Consider the following 18,641-nt stretch of genomic DNA (forward strand, 5'->3'; position numbering starts at 1 on the left):
TTATAATGAAGGTAAAAGACAAAATGGCTACATCTTATCAGTGAAGCCCTCCGGAAATAAGGTTTTGACTTCTGAAAATGTCAAACTCTTAATTGCAATGAAGTGGGCGCACTTTTGAAGGCCAGATGAAGAATCGATAAAATGAGAAAGCATGTAATTAGTACCCTGTGTCATGACTTACGGTGGGTCCTTGGTTTATGTTGGAGTTCTGTTCAGATGCAGAGGTGCCAAAAGTAAGCAAGCAGAAGTATAAATATTAGGATTTAAAATAAACTTCTGTAGAGGTTAAAGTATCAACTGAAGCTTTTAGCTTTTACTCAAGTGAAACTCTAAAATAATAGTTTCCAAACTACTTAAAGTAGAAGTAATGCACGGGGGTGGAGTGACATTAAAGGAACAGTTTGGATTTTTTGACATGAATCTCTGTTTCATCCTCACCTCCAATGTGTGCGATCATCACTGACTTACCCCTGACAGCGTTCTATGACACGAGTTCTGGTCCGGTGTTGGTCGAGAGGACAGTAGTCCGGCAAGTTGACTTGGGTCACGGAAATAAACCGTTTTTCTTCTAAAAACTATTTGTGTTCAAAAGAGTGATACATTTGCATCACTAAATTCCTTTTCTGAAAAAAGTCAAGACGCCATTACCGCCGGGCACTATTTTTCTGTTCGTTCGTATCACTGCGCGGCGCCCCGCATACAGCTGATAGACGCGCACTAATCTACAAGTTGTTTGTCGTTTCGAAGGCGGAAGCCGCGCGGATCAGCTGTCTGCAGCACGTCGATCAGCTGTCTACAGGGCGACGCACAGTGATACGAACGAACAGAAAAATAGTGCCCGACGGTAATGGCGTCTGACTTTTTTCAGAAAGGAGTTTAGTGATGCAAATGTATCACTCTTTTGAACACAAATTGTTTTTAGAAGAAACACGCTTTATTTCTGTGACTCAAGTCAACTTGCCGGACTATTTTCCTCTCAACCAACACGACTCGTGTCACAGAACGCTGCCAGGGGTAAGTCAGTGCTGATCGCAGACACTGGAGGTGAGGATGAAATAGAGATTCATGTCAATAAATCAAAACTGTTCCTTAAGGACACACGCCACATCACAGGGGCCTATTGTCCACTACCCCACCTCACCCAAAAACATTTCTGTAAAGGCCAAAGTTCTAATGACTATAATGTTATCGGGTCATTCTGTGTCAATTGGCACAAACTGCCAGAACCTCCCCAGTGACACCTCTTCAATTTGCCTGATTTTTATTCCATTAGTCCATTATGATGTCAAAAGAATCTGAAGTTTGAGCCTCCGAGCTCAAACAGTTTTTGAGTTAAGGTCCTTCAAAGTTTTGGTGACACGCCTACTCTGGGGATCATCCGGGTATTGCGCATTAAATTTGGACCATATTCGGAGGCCCGTATCTTAGGTAGGTACAAACTTGTAAATTGCTATATGTATGTATTCTGGCACTGTCTATCTGGTGTATTATTTTTAGCGATACTAACACTTCAAAAGTGAACGCAATATATTCTTGTTGACATGTTGGGGTCTATTTTTGGGAATGTTTTGTGTCGGTGGGATTTCAATTGATTTATCATCATTTATGGGAATTCTACTGTATAGAGAGAGTTTCAAATGCACTCTGGTCTTTGGTGGGGGAACAGAAGGGCACCAAATATGGCTATGCGACAAAAAGACCATTTCGGACCCCCTACTTCAGGTCACTCGGCCATGTGGGCACATGAGGATCGAGCTTTTTACCCCATTAACAACCTTTCATCAACATTTGGAGCCAATAAAAACTTTGATTGTCCAACTCCTTCACTATGAAATAAGCCTTTGCATATGGTACTATTTTGGCATATTTTCTGAAAAATCCTAAAATGATCATATTGCAAAAAAAATTCTTTCAGGTACGGCCATGGATGTACAAGGGTTGGCTGGCCTTTCATGGCTATCAACCTCGATTGGGATTTTTGTTTTGAGTTATCTTCTCTAGGAGGATTTAAAGTGACACCAGTGATGTTTTTTTTCTTCCTCATGATGCTGTTTTTGACTGGTGTGACTTACAGTCCCAAAAAATATGATAGTTCATTTTGTAATGCTCATAACCTTGACAGTACAGTACCGTCAAAAAAATATGGACCTCCTATAATGCTATGTGCTGTGTAACTTCATGTGTATATTAAATATGTGAACCAGTTCCGTCAATGGTAGGCTGTTCACGACACTTGGGACACTGTTTCATTTCATGTATGCCACTCAGTGAGTGTGTAAATGTATTTATTGCATTTAATCATTTATTAATTCATTCATTTAGTTAAGTATTCATTTAATCCCTCGATCTCCACTTGCCACTCTGGAGAAAGTCAACTGTCAAGTATTGTGGGAAAGAGGAGGGGATTTTGTAGCTAGGTGGGACAGAAAGCTACTGCTGCTTCACACAATGCGAGAAAAATTCACAACTTAAAGCATGCAGATAAAAAGTGCGTATTCGATGGAAAGATTGATAGGATTATAATCGATCCTAAAAAGATTAATTTGTGACAGCACTAGTGAGCAGGAGCCTATCCCAGTTGACACTGGGAGAGTGATGGGGCGCACCCTTGACTGGTCGCCAGCCAATGGCAGAGTGCACGCAGACCAACAATCATTCACTCTCAAACATTAACACCATGTGTAATTTAAAGTCTTCAATTAACCTAACATGCATGCTTTCAAATATGGGTGGTAACTGGAATTTTCTGAGATGGACCCACGTAAGCACAGAGAAAATATAAGAAATCCATGCATGAAGGACAGAGCCGAGACTCAAAGCTTGACCCTCAGAACTGTGAGGTAGAAAAGCTAACAGCTTTATCACCACTATGCTACGTAATATACTGTACCGCAAAATCATTTCATTATTTATGTATTGCTGGTTTGTTTTAGGGGTGCGCCAATACCCAATTTTTTTAAAAAGCTTGACCTGTCAATTCTGTTTTGCCGATTTTTTATTTTTTTTTTCCATAACGAGCCTACATCTTCAGTGTTCCAATCTTGTTTTATTGGAAAACATTGACAATATTTGTGAAATAATACAAATTAGTTGTCTTAACTGCACATTAAGTATTTCTCTCAAATGAAAATGAAAATCCTATTAGTCATCTCAGCATAAGAAGACAGTAGACTTTTCTAAACCTCTGAGGAGTGAGATGAGATCGGTGGGAAAAGATCAGTTTATTTTTAAGGGATCGGCCAATCACTGATCCCCCAAAATTCAAGGAAATCATAGCTGATAAATCGGCCGACTGATCTATTGGTGCACGGTGCACCCCTAGTTTTCTTTCTTTATTAGAGCCAAAAATGAAATAGAAAGATGAAATTATTGGTGAAATTATTTCTGGAAGTAGGTGGTTACTGCTAGCACACGAGGAACCCTGAATTTTTATACTTTATAATGTGGCTATAAAAAGAAATATTAGATAAATAGAGAAAAACTACAAGATTTCAATTAAATAAAATTTATTTGTGCCCTGCAAATGCTTGGCAACCAGTTCAGGGTGTACCCTGACACTTGCCTAAAGTCATATAAGGTCAGTTCCAACACAAGCGAAACACAAGTAAGCGGTGTAGAGGATGGATGGATGGATGGATGGATGGATGGATGGATGGATGGATGGAAAATAGATGACCTATTAAAACAATTATCATCTTGGCATTGCTGTCTCTAATAAATTTAACATTAACCTTTACAATTACATTCATTGTATGTTTTTATACTATGTTGATCCCTGAGGGGAAAGTCTGTTGTACAATGCCACAATAAACAATGTTGTGTCTGGTGCAGACTGGCTGGATCACACATTGAAGGGAGACAGCTGGTGTCTGTCCTGGCCAGGTTTTCAAATTGATTGGGCTCCCATAAATGTGCTGGGGTGCTTTCTGAATGACAACGACAACCCACACTCATGTGACTTTCATTTAAACACCTCATTTGAACAGATTGTATTTCACAATTACTATGCAAAACCCAGGTCAGAATTCAGGGTCAACTGCTTGATGCAAAAGCCTTTCAAGTCAACCGTCCCACAGCACACAGCTGAACTGAATCAACATGTTTATTATGTAGTTTTAACATTAAGCTTGACATCATAAGTTCTGCTGACCCCAACTTGAGGAGAGGCAGCAGTGTCGAGTGACTATTACGTTAAGCCAGGGGTGTCAAACATAAGGCCCGCGGGCCGGATCAGGCCCGCAAAGGGGTTTAATCCGGCCCGCGAGATGATTTTGTAAAGTAAAAAAAAATAAAATAAATAAATAACATTGTAATGTCGGACTAATTAATCAGCCGGCCACAATCAAAATATATAAAATTTGTAATTTCACAAGCAGTCCTCAGACGAGCAATGCAACGTACGGGGGAATTGTCCTGGATGTCATTTTTTTCACACAACTTAAAGTTATGGTTTGTTTAATTGTTATTATTATTATTTTAAATCATAGACCAACATAAATGTGTTAAATACGACACAAATTCAATTACTGTTAACAAAAATCGATATGCCAAGGATTAGCGTCCTTATAACGTCATTAAATACGCCAGGAAATGCATTCTGGGAATGCATACAATATATATGCAAAACAGGTCGATTTAACACGTCCGGAACGTATACCGGGAAAGTGTTGCCGCGTTCCATTAGCATTTGTGTTATTCTTCGGAACAACATAATTACACTTGAGTTCTGTAATTTAGGGCTGGTCCACGAAAATCTGCGTATAAATGACGGTAATCGTATATAAGTTATATACCGTTATTTTACCGATGTGGCCCACTTGGTAATATATTTTCTTCCATGCGGCCCCTGAGCTGATATGAGTTTGACACCCCTGCGTTAAGCCCACATTCGTACGTCCACACACGCACACTCACACAGGTAGTGCTCTCTCTGGCGGGCAGAAGTGGTAAGACTAGGGCAACCCACCATGCAATCATATTCAAGCACATTAACATTAACACTAACTGTCTGGGAAGCCAGGTGCATGCTGCAACCGCTGGCTCACCTTCTACTTTGCAGAGGTAATTCTCAAAGCCCCGAAAATTAAAAAATTAAAAATACTCCACCAGATTCCCACTACGATAATGCAGCTGTGAGCGTACTGCAAATATTGCAGTCAGCAAAAGCATTTTTGCAGCAGACATCCTCCTTGAAGAACCTTAATGATTGGCTTAGTGTGGACGCGTAACACAGGTGAAGCAATGAACCAACTTTGCTTTGCAAAGTACGTAATTTTAAACACAGAAACTATTCAACAAATGGACAAATGAATACATGTGTTAAAATAAAAGCGATTCATGGGTTAAACTTTGAGCAGAAGTCGCCGGTACTTAAAAGCTAATGTGCTTCAACTCACCTTGAGCGGCCGTTCCTCGGGTGCTGAATACACTTGCTATCAAAGTGGCCACATACCAAATCATAGTACTATTCCCGACCGGAAATAAACCTCATCATCTCAAAGTGCCCCTTTCGGTGAAGCTGTCATCGTCGAGTGTCCCAGTGGATGCTGAAGGTGGCCTGTATCCTTTTTTAATTCAAACCTAGCCCTGGACACTTCTCCATCAGAGCGTTCCCCTCTCTTCCCCTCGCCGCCACACTCCTCTCTCATCCCGAGACGGATCACCTGCGCCAATGGGACTACAGCAAACGACTCTTGGAGACCGAGCAACAACGGTTAGGTCATCGCGAGCCCGCCTTTGCGCTACTCGCATTGGTGGATTTGGGAGTAATCCGATCGCTGATTGGTTAGGTGTACTGTCAGTTTTTGTGCCGGTTTGATGCATTCAACTGTCTCATATTCGCTCAGAGCTTCTGGTTCTCTCCTGAAGAAATTACGTCAACGATGACAAAAATTAAACTGTAATCTTTAGGCATTTTAATGGTCTAAATACTAGCATAGAAAGCGTGAACATATTGTAAAATGTGATGATACCTCTCCCTTGTTATGGATACAGTACTGTACACCGTTTTATAAATAACCAAATAAAACAAAACTTTTAAAGTATCTTGTACATTATGGGCAAAGTATCCACCATAGAACAGCACTAACCAAAGGCTTCCCATAAATGAATTACGAATAAAAGGTTATTGTTATAAAGACGACATATGAACGAACAGTTTCCCTCTGAGATTGGCTTAGAGTTTCAAATTTCCATGAGAACCTTAACGCAACATCGGAGAAAGCCTTTTCAAGGTGGGTTGGCTTGTGAAACCTTTGCGGAGCTGCAGCATCATCCTGCGCTATAATGTGAGCGGAAACCTCCGCCTGTTAATCATGGCTCACTGAGCAATGCTCATGGCAATCAATTTGTTGACATTTTTAATTTAGTCAAACGTTCACTCAGTATTAATGAAATATTCCGTTTTGTATAGACACTGACTGACTTTGCAGCGTATGAAACTATGTTAATTCGCTATGATTCATGCTGTTTGATGCACTTCAAAAACTGCGTCAGCTATCTAACCCAGATATGTCTAAATATGGACAGTTTGAAATTCAACTGACTCAGTTGACGTTCACATCAAACAGTCTGTTTATGCATGATCACCTGCTGGCTCTGCTCTCGGAGCAATGCACAGGAAGCGCACACAAATGTCAATGAGAATTTGTATGGACACGTCTTTTCACATTAATAGCTTAATTAATTTTAGCAACAATTTGATTTGAAACACTAATCGGTGACCTTTTTTGATTTGTAGTGTTGACATTTTGGGGGGAGAAAAAGAAAACAGTGAACTCCGGTGAAAATAGAAAAGGATTATCACTACACACAACAGATACAGTATATGCATTTTCTACTCCTTATTTGGTCAAAAGTGGTGTTTTACTTATTCAAATACCACAGATAAATGACACATATGTAAATAAATGAATGAATAAATAAATACAAAGATATAAAGTCAACTGCGGTTGAAAACTATTCATTGATTGAGATCTTGTGATCTTATAGAGGAATAAAATAGGGAGCGCAGCAACATGGCAAAACATGACCAAGGATGTCAATAGGTTTGGAAAAGCAAGATATTCCTGAACCATTAACCTGAACCTTATTTAAAAGAACTGATTGATGTTGACAACAACAAGAATAATGTTTTAGAGTTTTTGTAAACCTGCAACATGATAATGGTTGTATTAAGAGGTGGATATGGTCACTTACTGTTTAGCCGCTGAAGGTCAAGGTCCGAAATGCTTTGCCCGCCTCAGGCCAAAGCTAAACAGTAGTAGTAGTAATTTTCATGGTATGTTGCCTACTAATGTGTTATGTGCCTGATCTTTTTTGGTAATCCAAAATTGTTAGTATGGCATGTGCAAAAACAAACAAAAAAAAGTCGGATAACATTTACCATTTTCAGTTTTTTTTTTGTTTGTTTTTTGTTTTTTTCACTCCTGTGAAAAGTTGTTCTACTTGTCTCAGAGCATTCAAATCACTTTCCTGAGATGCCTGTTAAGTCTCATATCCCATGAGGTCTCGTTACTCTGATTTTGTTTTTTGATTTGAGTTGGAAGTGATGGATCTGAGATTCTGTGCACACTCAAAAAGTCAATGTCGTGAAAAGGAGATGCACTACTCGAATACTATAGGCTATGTTGTTATGTTTTTTAAGATGCGTAATTTTTTTCTGAAAGGGTAACTCAACAGGATATCAGACTCTTGGTCCACTCCTCACTAAAGATTTGAAATTGGCACTCAAACGGGTGTTGCCTGGTCCTGGAGGACCATGGGTTGCGAATGGAAAGAGGGTTGGACGCAGCAGCAACTTGGGAGATAGATCGACAACGTCACACTTTCTCTAAGTGACATTGAACCTGACTTCTCGTGTAATGAGAGGTCAAAGAACCAAATTGTGTTTATCCCAGTGTTGAACCTTAAGATGGCGCCAGACAAACATTTTATGCCCCAAATTCCAGCTTTCAACAAACATGCACTAAAATGTCAAAATAATGACCAGGACATGTAGGCGGCATTAGTAGACACCAGTTTATACGCTTTATCAGAAGAAAAAAAAAGTTGATTTAGTGTTGAGTACAACTTGAAGTTTATGCAAACCTAGCAACCCATCGTATGCTGTAATGCAGAGTGCAGCAACTACCTCAACTGGAAAGTATAATAGGTGGTATCTGAAAATGTATAGATCATCCTTATTTCCAAAAGAGAATAACAACCTGTAAAGTTTGCAACTCAAAGAAAAGAGACTCAACAAATACAATAGCTAACTTCATCACTGGGAAAACAAACTTTGCTGAGCCAATCAGGTACTTATTTTACATTAGAAAACCACAAACAAAAAATAAACATGAAAATAAAGCTTTTGCTTTTATGTGGTAGTCAGTGTTTTAAGTGAAAAAAAACAAACAAGTGCCCGTACTCTCCTGATACATATACATACACACACACACATATGTATATATATATATATATATATATATATATATATATATATATATATATATATATATATATATATATATATATATATATATATATATATATATATATATATATATATATATATATATATTCATTGTTTGCATCAACCATTCAGAGTATTATCTCAGTATTGTCAGTCGGGACTTTCAGAAGTTAGGTTTACATTTCACAGCGATTACTTTTTTTTTTTTCCTTAAGTGCTTTGCTTTCCATTTCGTTGTTGATGTTTCTGATCACTGGTTCTGATGTAAATTGTAAACCAATCTGAGTAACACTCGGAAAAATACCGAGAAATTTCACATTCTTACTGATGAAATCTGCATTTAGAACTTTTCCCACACTTATTTTATACTTATTGGTCCAACCGTACGTCACACACAGTAGTATTTTCCTTATAAAGGAAGAAAATTATGTGAAAAGTACGCAGCGGAAAAGTCAATGATGTGTTCAACTTACAGTAGGTCAGATAGGTGTGGCAACGCAAGATGGCCGCCGCAGGCTTCACTTCTCCCTACAGCATGAGCAGCCGTTTATTTTTACGTCCGTGTTGTATCAGCCTGCGAATCCACCGTCTGACACAGTCTTTTTGAAGCATTGAGCTGGGACAGCATGGTTGCGTTTTTATTTCATTTTCTTAACTCAAGAACTATGGTTCAACACGCGCATTCGGGTTCGCTAACATCACGTTTACAGCAGCCGACTTGAATGACGTAAGCACACTTTTCTCACACAGCAGAGATCGGTAAAGGTTCTGGAGTATGCGTGCATCCCACTAAACATTGGACGTCCTGTGGACGTGCAGATCATGTCTGTATTACGTCGGTTGGTCGAAGACCAATGCTGGACTACTAAGTGACGTGCAAATTAAGTCCATTATTTGGACGTCTAATTATGACCCATTTGGACCATGGAGTACGTGACTTTTTTTGGACGTCACAGGGATTTAAATATCAATGTTATTATTATCAATATTATTTAAACAATTTAGTATAATTTTTTTCTGTGATAAAACTATCCATCCATCCATCCATTTTCTTGACCGCTTATTCCTCACAAGGGTCGCGGGGGCTGCTGGCGCCTATCTCAGCTGGCTCTGGGCAGTAGGCGGGGGACACCCTGGACTGGTTGCCAACCAATCGCAGGGCACACAGAGACGAACAACCATCCACACTTGTGATAAAACTAATGTATTATTTATTTTTTTGAGATTTTAAATCTAATGCAGGTATTCACATATGAACATGATTTGTCATGTTCGTTGCTTTAGGTGCTTCCGGGTGGTGGAGTGGTTACGTCACTTGCCTTCAATGCAGGTGGTGTGGGTTCGCTTCCCCGTTTGTGTCACACATATAAAGCCATGCAATAAATGAGCCTTCAAGAACAGTCTAAAATTATTTTTAATTTAGTGTATTTTAATGATCTAATTTGGACTTGCATTAGCCCTCATTTGGATGTCCAGAAGACGTAAATACGGAACGTCCAGAAGACGTTGAAAAAAGACGTCATCTGGCGTCACAGTCTGCACCTTCAGCGGACCGAGATTGGACGTACAAGAATTACCTTAAAAAGACGTCCTTTCAACGTGTCTTTGCGCAGTGGGATGTTAATGTGATGAGCGCAGGACTTCCATACTATATGCAAGTCCGTGGATGAGCGGCACTTGCCAGAAGAGCTTTTGGGGATAAAAACTGCATTGTCGAGCGTACCGGAACGCTAATAGTACGTTCTTTGTACGTTGAGAAGTACCTGAACGCTCAAGTGAGATTTTTAGAAGTGTCGGAGCTCCGTACCGGTGCGTTCCGGCCCACTTAAAACACTATGTTGGACAAACTGTTACCTGCAGTACTGTCTGCTCAAAAATAAATAAAAAAGAAGACAGAGTTCAGCTTTTTGGTCTTTTAGTTTTTCCTGTGATACCGAACTCGTACCAAACCGTGACCCCAAACTGAGGCATTTACCGTACCGTGACTTCTGTGAACCCCTAATATCTTGGTCAAGTTGTCTTCCATGTGTTCTGTGTCCAGCCCTGTTCTCTGCATTTATTTATATAACCCACATTCAGCGACAGACTCGCATGACAAATGTCTGGTCGATTTTGCCTGTGATTCCTCCAGACGGTGTCACATACTCAGTGTTGATGGCTGTCCTTGTCCTTGCAGACCTTGGCCTACCACTATGTCTTTTATTCGCATTGGTCACATGTCCTGTTTTCCTGAACTTCTGCAGAAGGCTAATCGTGAGTCTGCTTGAAAGATGTCTTCCCAGAGAGTCAAATCTGAATTGTCGGTGAGTGTGGGTTACTGATTTTGATTCAAAATATGCTTCCACGGTCTTCACTCTCCCCTCCACAGTATATTGCTTTCGATCCATTGGGGTGGGAATTGAGTGCTTCGTTGTTGATATTCCTGAAAATGAAAAAGACATCTGTTATTTTGGAAATTATAAGAATTAAAAAAGTGGTAACATTTTATTGGCACACCTTGTATATGCTTTTACAAAGTGTAAATATAGGCTACTTGTTTTATGATCAGTGACAGAACTTGAGGGAACTTGGCTTGCTCGATTTTTGCGATGCTAACTTTAGACTTACTAGAAAATTGACTTGAGACTTACCCATAACTTGCAGATATGGATTTCCACCTCTGGGTTTCACCTGTTACGAAACTGCACTGTCCATCTCATGGTTTTTGGGCATGTAAAATCAACAACAATAACACAAATCAGCTAAAACTGCATTCAACGCCATATTTGACAGGGAACACCCATGTTTCAGGGTTACTCTCCACCCACAATGTATCTGGCATGAAGCTGAATGGACAGACTTCTGTCGATGGGAGAATCCCCACGTTTATACACTTTTCTCATCAAGGGCTTTTACATTTTCTTACATTTCTCTCTTGTTTTTTCTCAATGATCAAACCTTCATAAATCCTATAAAATAGGCACATTACTGTAAAAAAAAAACAAAAAAAATGCATTCGAAATTGCACAAAAAAAAAAAAAATCCGTGCACAGCGTGACCGCGAAAAGTGGAACACTGTATGTTAAATAAAATAAATTAAATAAAACCCGTTCTTAGTATTTATTTTCGTATTATTTTTGTCGTATTTCATATATTCTTTCCGTTTCATTTGGAAGACCGTACATTAGTTGACTTAGCAATCCCATGGAGCTATTTGGTCTCCAACATCCAGGTGAAAGAGCTACTTTAGCCAATTATTTTTGCACTCTATCACGTCCCTTTCCATCACTCTCTGACATGCTCTCCCCGGGCGTACTCTGTTTCTTGTCACACAGCCTGATAGGGTTCACTACCTTTTACTTAAGTAGGCTTCAGTTCCCCAACACCCTGGACAGGGTAAGCGGTATATAATATGAATGTAGGGATTTGGCATGGCATGACAAGTGTAACACAATAACAAATCATTATGTGTGGCCATAGCTGGCTCGCCCACAGGCAATACTGTACAGGCAAATACATTTGGTGCCCTAGTCTCCAATGTGTGCCACAAATCAGGAAATAATTCACCTTCTGTGATAATATTAAAACTAGATTCAAATGTAACACAATTTCCAATTATATAGTATTGCCACTGATAATGCCAAACCAGCAAAGGTGAAGGACTCGACTATATGAGACCAGTCCATTGGCCTTATTGATAGCCTTTTAAAATGTATTTTAGATATTTAGTCATGGATGACGGAGAATTTCCTACAGCTCAACTTGGACATTACAGAGGTTTTAGTTATCAGTCCTGAAGGTCAGAGAAACTTTTCCCAAAACTACGAGATTTTAAAACCTTGCAATGTGGACAGCTTGAGTGTCACTCTTTTACTCTGAGCTTAATTTTATTCCTCAAAAATGTAACCAATATCGTTTTTTACCATCTTAAGAAAATTGCTAGAGTCTTCCCATTTCTCTCACAAGCCAACACGGAGGTGATTATTTCAAGCTTGCAATTACTTCAGTTTTACCAGTTTTAAAATTGCTGCATTGACTTGTGTTTCAGGATTGATTTTTAGGTGCTTTTACTAGTTTTTAAATGTCTTAATGGTCTTGTGTCATCGGAACTGCTTTTATCGTATCCGTCTTTGCGGATCCTGCGGGCAAAATGGCTCAATGGTAGAGTGATCGTCTCCCATCCGTGAGGTGGTGGGTCCTCTCACCCCTGGTGAACATGTGGAAGTGTCCTTGAGCAAGACACTGAACCCCGATTTGCTCCCAGTGGACCTGGTAGCGTCCTGCGTCGCAGCAACCGATCACGGGTGTGTTAGAACATTATTTTTTTAGACTCCTCCAGGGATAACGTGGTGAACTTCTGTCCGACTTTCTAACTGAAATTCCTCAATGTTGCATGTAAATACCATCCATCCATCCATCCATCCATCCATCCATCCATCCATCCATTTTCTGAACCGGTGTGGGGGGGGGGCACTCTGAACTGGTTGCCAACCAATTGCAGGGCACACAGAGACAAACACCCCTCCACACACACAAGCACACCTAGGGACAATTTGGCGCCCCCAATTAACCTGCCATGCATGTCTTTGGAATGTGGGAGGAGACTGGAGTACCCGAAGACCCACGCAGGCACGGGGAGAACATGCAAACTCCACCCAGGAAGGCCGGAGCCTGGACTCAATCTCGCATCCTCTGCACTGGGAGGCAGATGTGCGAACCAGTCATCCACCGTGCCGCCATGTAAATACCAGTTCAGTGAATTTGTGTGTGACAGAATACCACGCACCAGACAAGTTTTCTCACCTGATATGTCAGGAAAACTCAGGATAGATGTGGCAGGACGTTGTTTCACTCACAGCTGTCACTAACTTCTCTTTATTTCACTTACTATCATCAGAATGAAAAAAAAGTTACCCAAATGTCCAGAGGCATAAATAAGAGTGGTGGAGTAGTTGAAATGGACTGTGGGGGCAGAAACAATGTGGCACTTTATGAGCTGGGGTCGGTGCACAAGGGCACAGCGACCAGTTAACTCGGAAGCAGACTGGCATGTTTCTAACTACTAGCTGACATTTTTACATTTTAGTTCATAGCGGGACAGTTAAGTCAGTATCCCATTGAGTCGCAAACATTTGCGACGCTAGCCAGTGTTGATTTCATGTTAAGGTTCGTTAAAGGTTTGCAAGCGTTCACTAAACTAGAGTTTTAATGGTCTTTCTTGTCGCAAGGAAATTGTTCGAGTTCCTTGCAACCATTAAAACTCAAGGCGAATGTTTGTGAACCTAGAATGAACTGACGAACCCTAACGGTGTTGTGGGCTGAAGGGTTGGATCCCAAAGGCGCAGACACAAATAAGGTTTTAACTATTTATTTCCATAACTTAGCTAAACAAAAAAAAAAACAAAAAAAAGAGACTGCATGCCAAGCCCCCTTGGGGTGCTGACTAGCACAGGAACAGTCATTAATAATCCGGCAACACACACACACACACACATTTCTCAAACAGCTTAAATAGACAGTGACTCGATCTCATTGGCCGAGGCTATACATGTGGGTAACCCTGATAAGTCGTTGAAACAGGACCGACATGGGTCGATCCGATTCGCTGCAGATTGGCTCCTAACCATATAAGGAGCTGAGACCGGACTGACCTGGACCCATCTGATTCGCTGCCGACTGGTCCTAACCATATAGAGAGATGAAAGAGACTTTACATTCCCTAGATACAAGCCGATTGTATCAGTTCAAAGAAAACCATACATTAGATATTTGCCTCAAACAAATCATCAGTTGAAATAAAGTCAACTATCAGACATGATAGTTTAACCCAGGCATGACCCCAGACATGCCACTAGACCCAAACATTATTCCTCCATGACCCAAGTCATGACAAACAGGAGCGTGCATTCGCTATCTTCGCCAACACTTGCAAATGTTCACCCCTAGCGGGAAACATAATAATAATGACCTTTTTAAATTGGTTCAGTCCAAAGTTTGGCATCTTGCCAGGAAACACAAAGATCAACGAGTGCATTACCAAACTTCACATGATTCCTGTCCATAAATTGCACCTTAGCTACGACACTGTAAAATGCTTAAAGAGCCTATCTCATGCAAAATCAACCTTTTTGAGCATTTAACATTTATTCTCACCAAACACCCCTAAAGTGATGTTTTCCTCCATTCACCCATCTCTGAGTAGTCCTGCTCAGTCCTGCTCTCTGAGCACCAGCACCACCCAATCCAATAAAATGATTGGGTCCTAAATTGGTGACCGAGTAACAGTGGTTCTCAACCGCGGCCTATTTTCCATGTCTCCCTCAGCCAACCCACGTTTCAAATGATCAGCTAAATCGCAAGCTCTGCATGAAGCCTCAGCTGTGTTGGCTGAGAGATACGTGGAAAACAAACTGGATAAGGATCCTCAAGGACCGGGCTTGAGGACCACTGACATAGAAAATTGAGTGACCACCCCTGTAACATACCTGCAGAGTAGGGGTGTTAAAAAAAAATCGATTCAGCGATATATCGCGATACTACATCGCGCGATTCTCGAATCGATTCAATAAAAAAACAATCGATTTTTTTTTTTTTAAGAGCTCAGAATTGTTCATTTGGTAGTCTTACCGATTCAACGTCTTATCATCATTGCCTTTTTTTTGTGTGTGTGTGTGTGTGTGTGTGTGTGTGTGAATCGATTTTTAAACTTCCATTTTTAATGGAAAAATATTCAACAAAACGTCTGACTTCGGGTTAGGATTCACACCTTGAGCATGGAAGAATGTTATATGAACGGAACATTAAGCCTTAATATTTTATTTTAATGCTGTTCAAACATGAAACATTACAACCTCTATAAGATTGAAATTTCAGATAAATAAATAATACATTTTCATATAAATCTTACACTCTACAAGCTTACTGATTAGTATTTTCTAAATTTGAATGAAAAAAAATCGCAACAATCGACTTATAAATTCGTATCGGGATTAATCGGTATCGAATCGAATCGTGACCTGTGAATCGTGATACGAATCGAATCGTCAGGTACGAGGCAATTCACACCCCTACTGCAGAGTAAACACACGCCCACTTTCTCCATTCTCCAAGACCTCTACACGTCACTTGACTAATCGCCACGTGCATTTGTCGGCGCAGACATACTCACACGATAGTAAAGGCGGAAGTCAAAGCACAGTGATTAAATACGTGTTCAAACTGGACAGATTGGATAGTTCAGATATCGCAATGGCAGATGGGGTGTAGATGTGATAGTTTGGGCCGAATACAGCCATGGACACGCTGCTAGATGGCCAAATAGGGAGCAAAAATGGGCTGAATGTCCACATGCTGGGGCTGACCGGTCTTCTTATGCTGTCGCTCAATGAGCATGAGAAACGCGCCACTAGCAGGAAGGCTTGCGGGGCATCTCACCTCCATCGCCAGCGCTGGGCCAGTGGTTAGCATCCGGAGCTCTCTGGACTCTGAAACCGGAGTTTAGTGGGCGGTGGGCGCAACAGTTTCTTTAGCTCTACCTAGTGGACACCAATTACTTTGTACAACAGTGGGTTATTTTTTTTATTCCAAATGGTTATATTGGACAGGGGCAATGAGAAATATTGATCTGATTGATTTTACATCCTTTATTTTTTATTTTTCCATCCATAGACAACTCATGCTGTTTACACCTGTAGTATACACGTCATCTTATGTGTCAATATGCCACAATATGTGTCAAAAACTATATCTGAAATCGAGTGTATACATTAATTTATTGTTTGAATCATAACAGGACACACCAATAAAGCACACCTGCTATAATACTTACAATACTCACATGAAACAAGATTGCATTTGATTGTATTTTTTATTTCATTGTTTTTTTTCCATCATTTGTTAAAGTAAAAGCTAATATATCTCGTGTAATACTGAGTTTACAGCAAAAACACACACATGACCTCACCCGCTCTACTGCTTTTTGTGTATATACATACATATATATATATATATATATATATATATATATATATATATATATATATATATATATAGCTATTAGGGGTGTGCCAAAAAAAAAATCGATTCATACAAGAATCGAGTTTCTCATTTATTAATCGAATCAAATCAATATTAATATCCAAAAATCGATTCTATTTAAATTAGAAATGAAGAAGAAGGGGAAAAGGCAGTTGTAGGCCGCATGCTGTTTTTGTGGAAAAAGGCACAATACAAAATAAATAAATGTTTGAACAAAACAAAAAAAAGACACTTTAATGTCTCTATTTGTCAATTTGTCTTGCAAAGCAGACTGGAGTACATCATGACAATGTTGTGCATATCTGTAAATTGAAGCAGAAATCATTTGTCAATCAAATCATTTGGAATCAAAAATTGTTTGAATTGAGAATCAAAAATCGATTCTGAATCGAATCGTAGACCCAAAAATCGTAATCGAATCGAACCGCTAGACAGTCAAAGATTCCCAGCCCTAATAGCTATTGCTCTGAAATTGTTTTAATGATGAGAAGAACACAAGCAAAGCTCTGAGTGCCCCTGATGAGAGTTTGTTTCATAATGATTATAGTCTTGGACTTGTACCCCAAATCCGTGGTCGCATTTTCGTTTATCATTTAACCACTGAATCAATCCTGAATCAATTTGGATAGATTACTAATTGTATTTCTGCCGAAAAATATGTCATAGTCCAAAAAGTTTGATCATAATGGTAATTGGAGTGCACTGATATAGTGCTTTATCTACACCATATGTTGCCGAAGTGCATTACCAAGCCTCATTTTGTAAAAATATCGAACTGTTACAAAACTGCAGCCAATGCACTAACAAATAATGCAACCGCTCAATCTACAGAAATTTATTTCTTTTTAGTTTAAAATTACTTACTTTAACCTCAAGGATCTCTTGCCATGCACTGGCCAATGGCTGAACCCAAGGTGTTTTTCCGCTTTTGGTAAAGTTTTAAATCCATCCATGTTGTCAACCCATATTTTTGTCTGTCATACTACTAGCAAGCTAACTAGCGCTAAGCTAACATAGGACAGTTGTGAGTTTCCGGTCCAGCGTCCAAGTTTTCAAACTCTACAAATGCCAAAGGTGTTGATGCACTGCCTATATGGGCTTTGACCGATTGCGGTTAACAATAACGCTCATTAGCTGGCTAATTATTCCCATACATGTGCAAACACTTGTCGGCGTCGCTTTCGAAGAGCGTGCTTCAAACCACGCTGCGCACTACCCACATACGTGCATAGGTAACATGTGTTGCTATTATACATTCTTGTAAAATTAGTACTCGCGACAATCTGCAGTCCAGTCTCACTCGAATCTGAAAATTCTTATTTGGCATTCATTTTTAACGGCTTTTAATTTAACGCAATAACCGCCGATTCGTGCACAGCCCTAATGATGATTATATTCTTATCATAATATTCTCTCACAGGACCAAGTTTGCAAAACATTGATGATACTTCCATTCAGTTAGATAATCACTTTTAGCCCGCTCTATTATACCACATTACATAATAAGTTATTATGTTCTGGGCAAATAATCATTTTAACATTTTACTTCCCCCTTGGTCTTGGCTAGACCAATAGACATCAATTAATTTACTACAATAATGAAGAATAATTCTGGAATTCACATTTCCACCAACACAACTGACTTATTAAAATAACCCATACATTTCTTTTCAAAGAGTATAACCAGTGAATATTTTAAGGTTAATAATCATTGGACTTTAAGTGCACTTGGTGCCACAAGCAATAATTAAGCATCCTGTGCATGAAAACTAGGGATGGGCGAGTACCGATACCAGGTATCGGTATCGGGCCGATAGCAGCCTTTTTTCAAGTACCCGAGTACTCGTGACGCAGACGAGTACAAGTGACCGATGGCAGAGGGGGAAGATGTTAAGTGAGTCCTCCTTGCCTGTAACTGGCGCTAGCTTGCAGCAGTTTTTCACCAAAACTTCACCGGTTTGGAAATAATTCAAAATTGTGAATCTTAAACTAAAAGAGCATTTTTGTGTTTTATTTTGAGCGTTAAGACTATTGAAGAGTGACTGTGCTGTTTTTTTTTTTTTTTTGTCAAAATTAAAGGAAATATATTTGTTTAAAAAAAAATTTTTGTGATTTTTTTTTTATTTGTCAAAATGTACTACTGGTATCGGCAGTTGGTATCGGTATCGGTGAG

At 39.6% G+C, this 18,641-nt stretch overlaps 1 protein-coding gene across 5 annotated transcripts in view; it reads right to left on the minus strand.

Moving 5' to 3' along the window:
* Positions 1-5,658, minus strand: part of igsf9bb (immunoglobulin superfamily, member 9Bb) — a 140,629-nt gene extending 134,971 nt beyond the window's left edge. For all 5 annotated transcript variants that reach the window (XM_077505110.1, XM_077505109.1, XM_077505112.1 and 2 more), the window contains exon 1: positions 5,397-5,658. In XM_077505110.1, coding sequence (XP_077361236.1) covers positions 5,397-5,460 — 64 coding nt within the window. In that variant the 5' untranslated portion in view covers positions 5,461-5,658. The remainder of the gene's footprint in view (positions 1-5,396) is intronic.
* Positions 5,659-18,641: the final 12,983 nt, after the last annotated feature.

Source organism: Festucalex cinctus, chromosome 18, assembly GCF_051991245.1.
Source record: "Festucalex cinctus isolate MCC-2025b chromosome 18, RoL_Fcin_1.0, whole genome shotgun sequence".
Classification (NCBI taxonomy): Eukaryota; Metazoa; Chordata; class Actinopteri; order Syngnathiformes; family Syngnathidae; genus Festucalex; species Festucalex cinctus.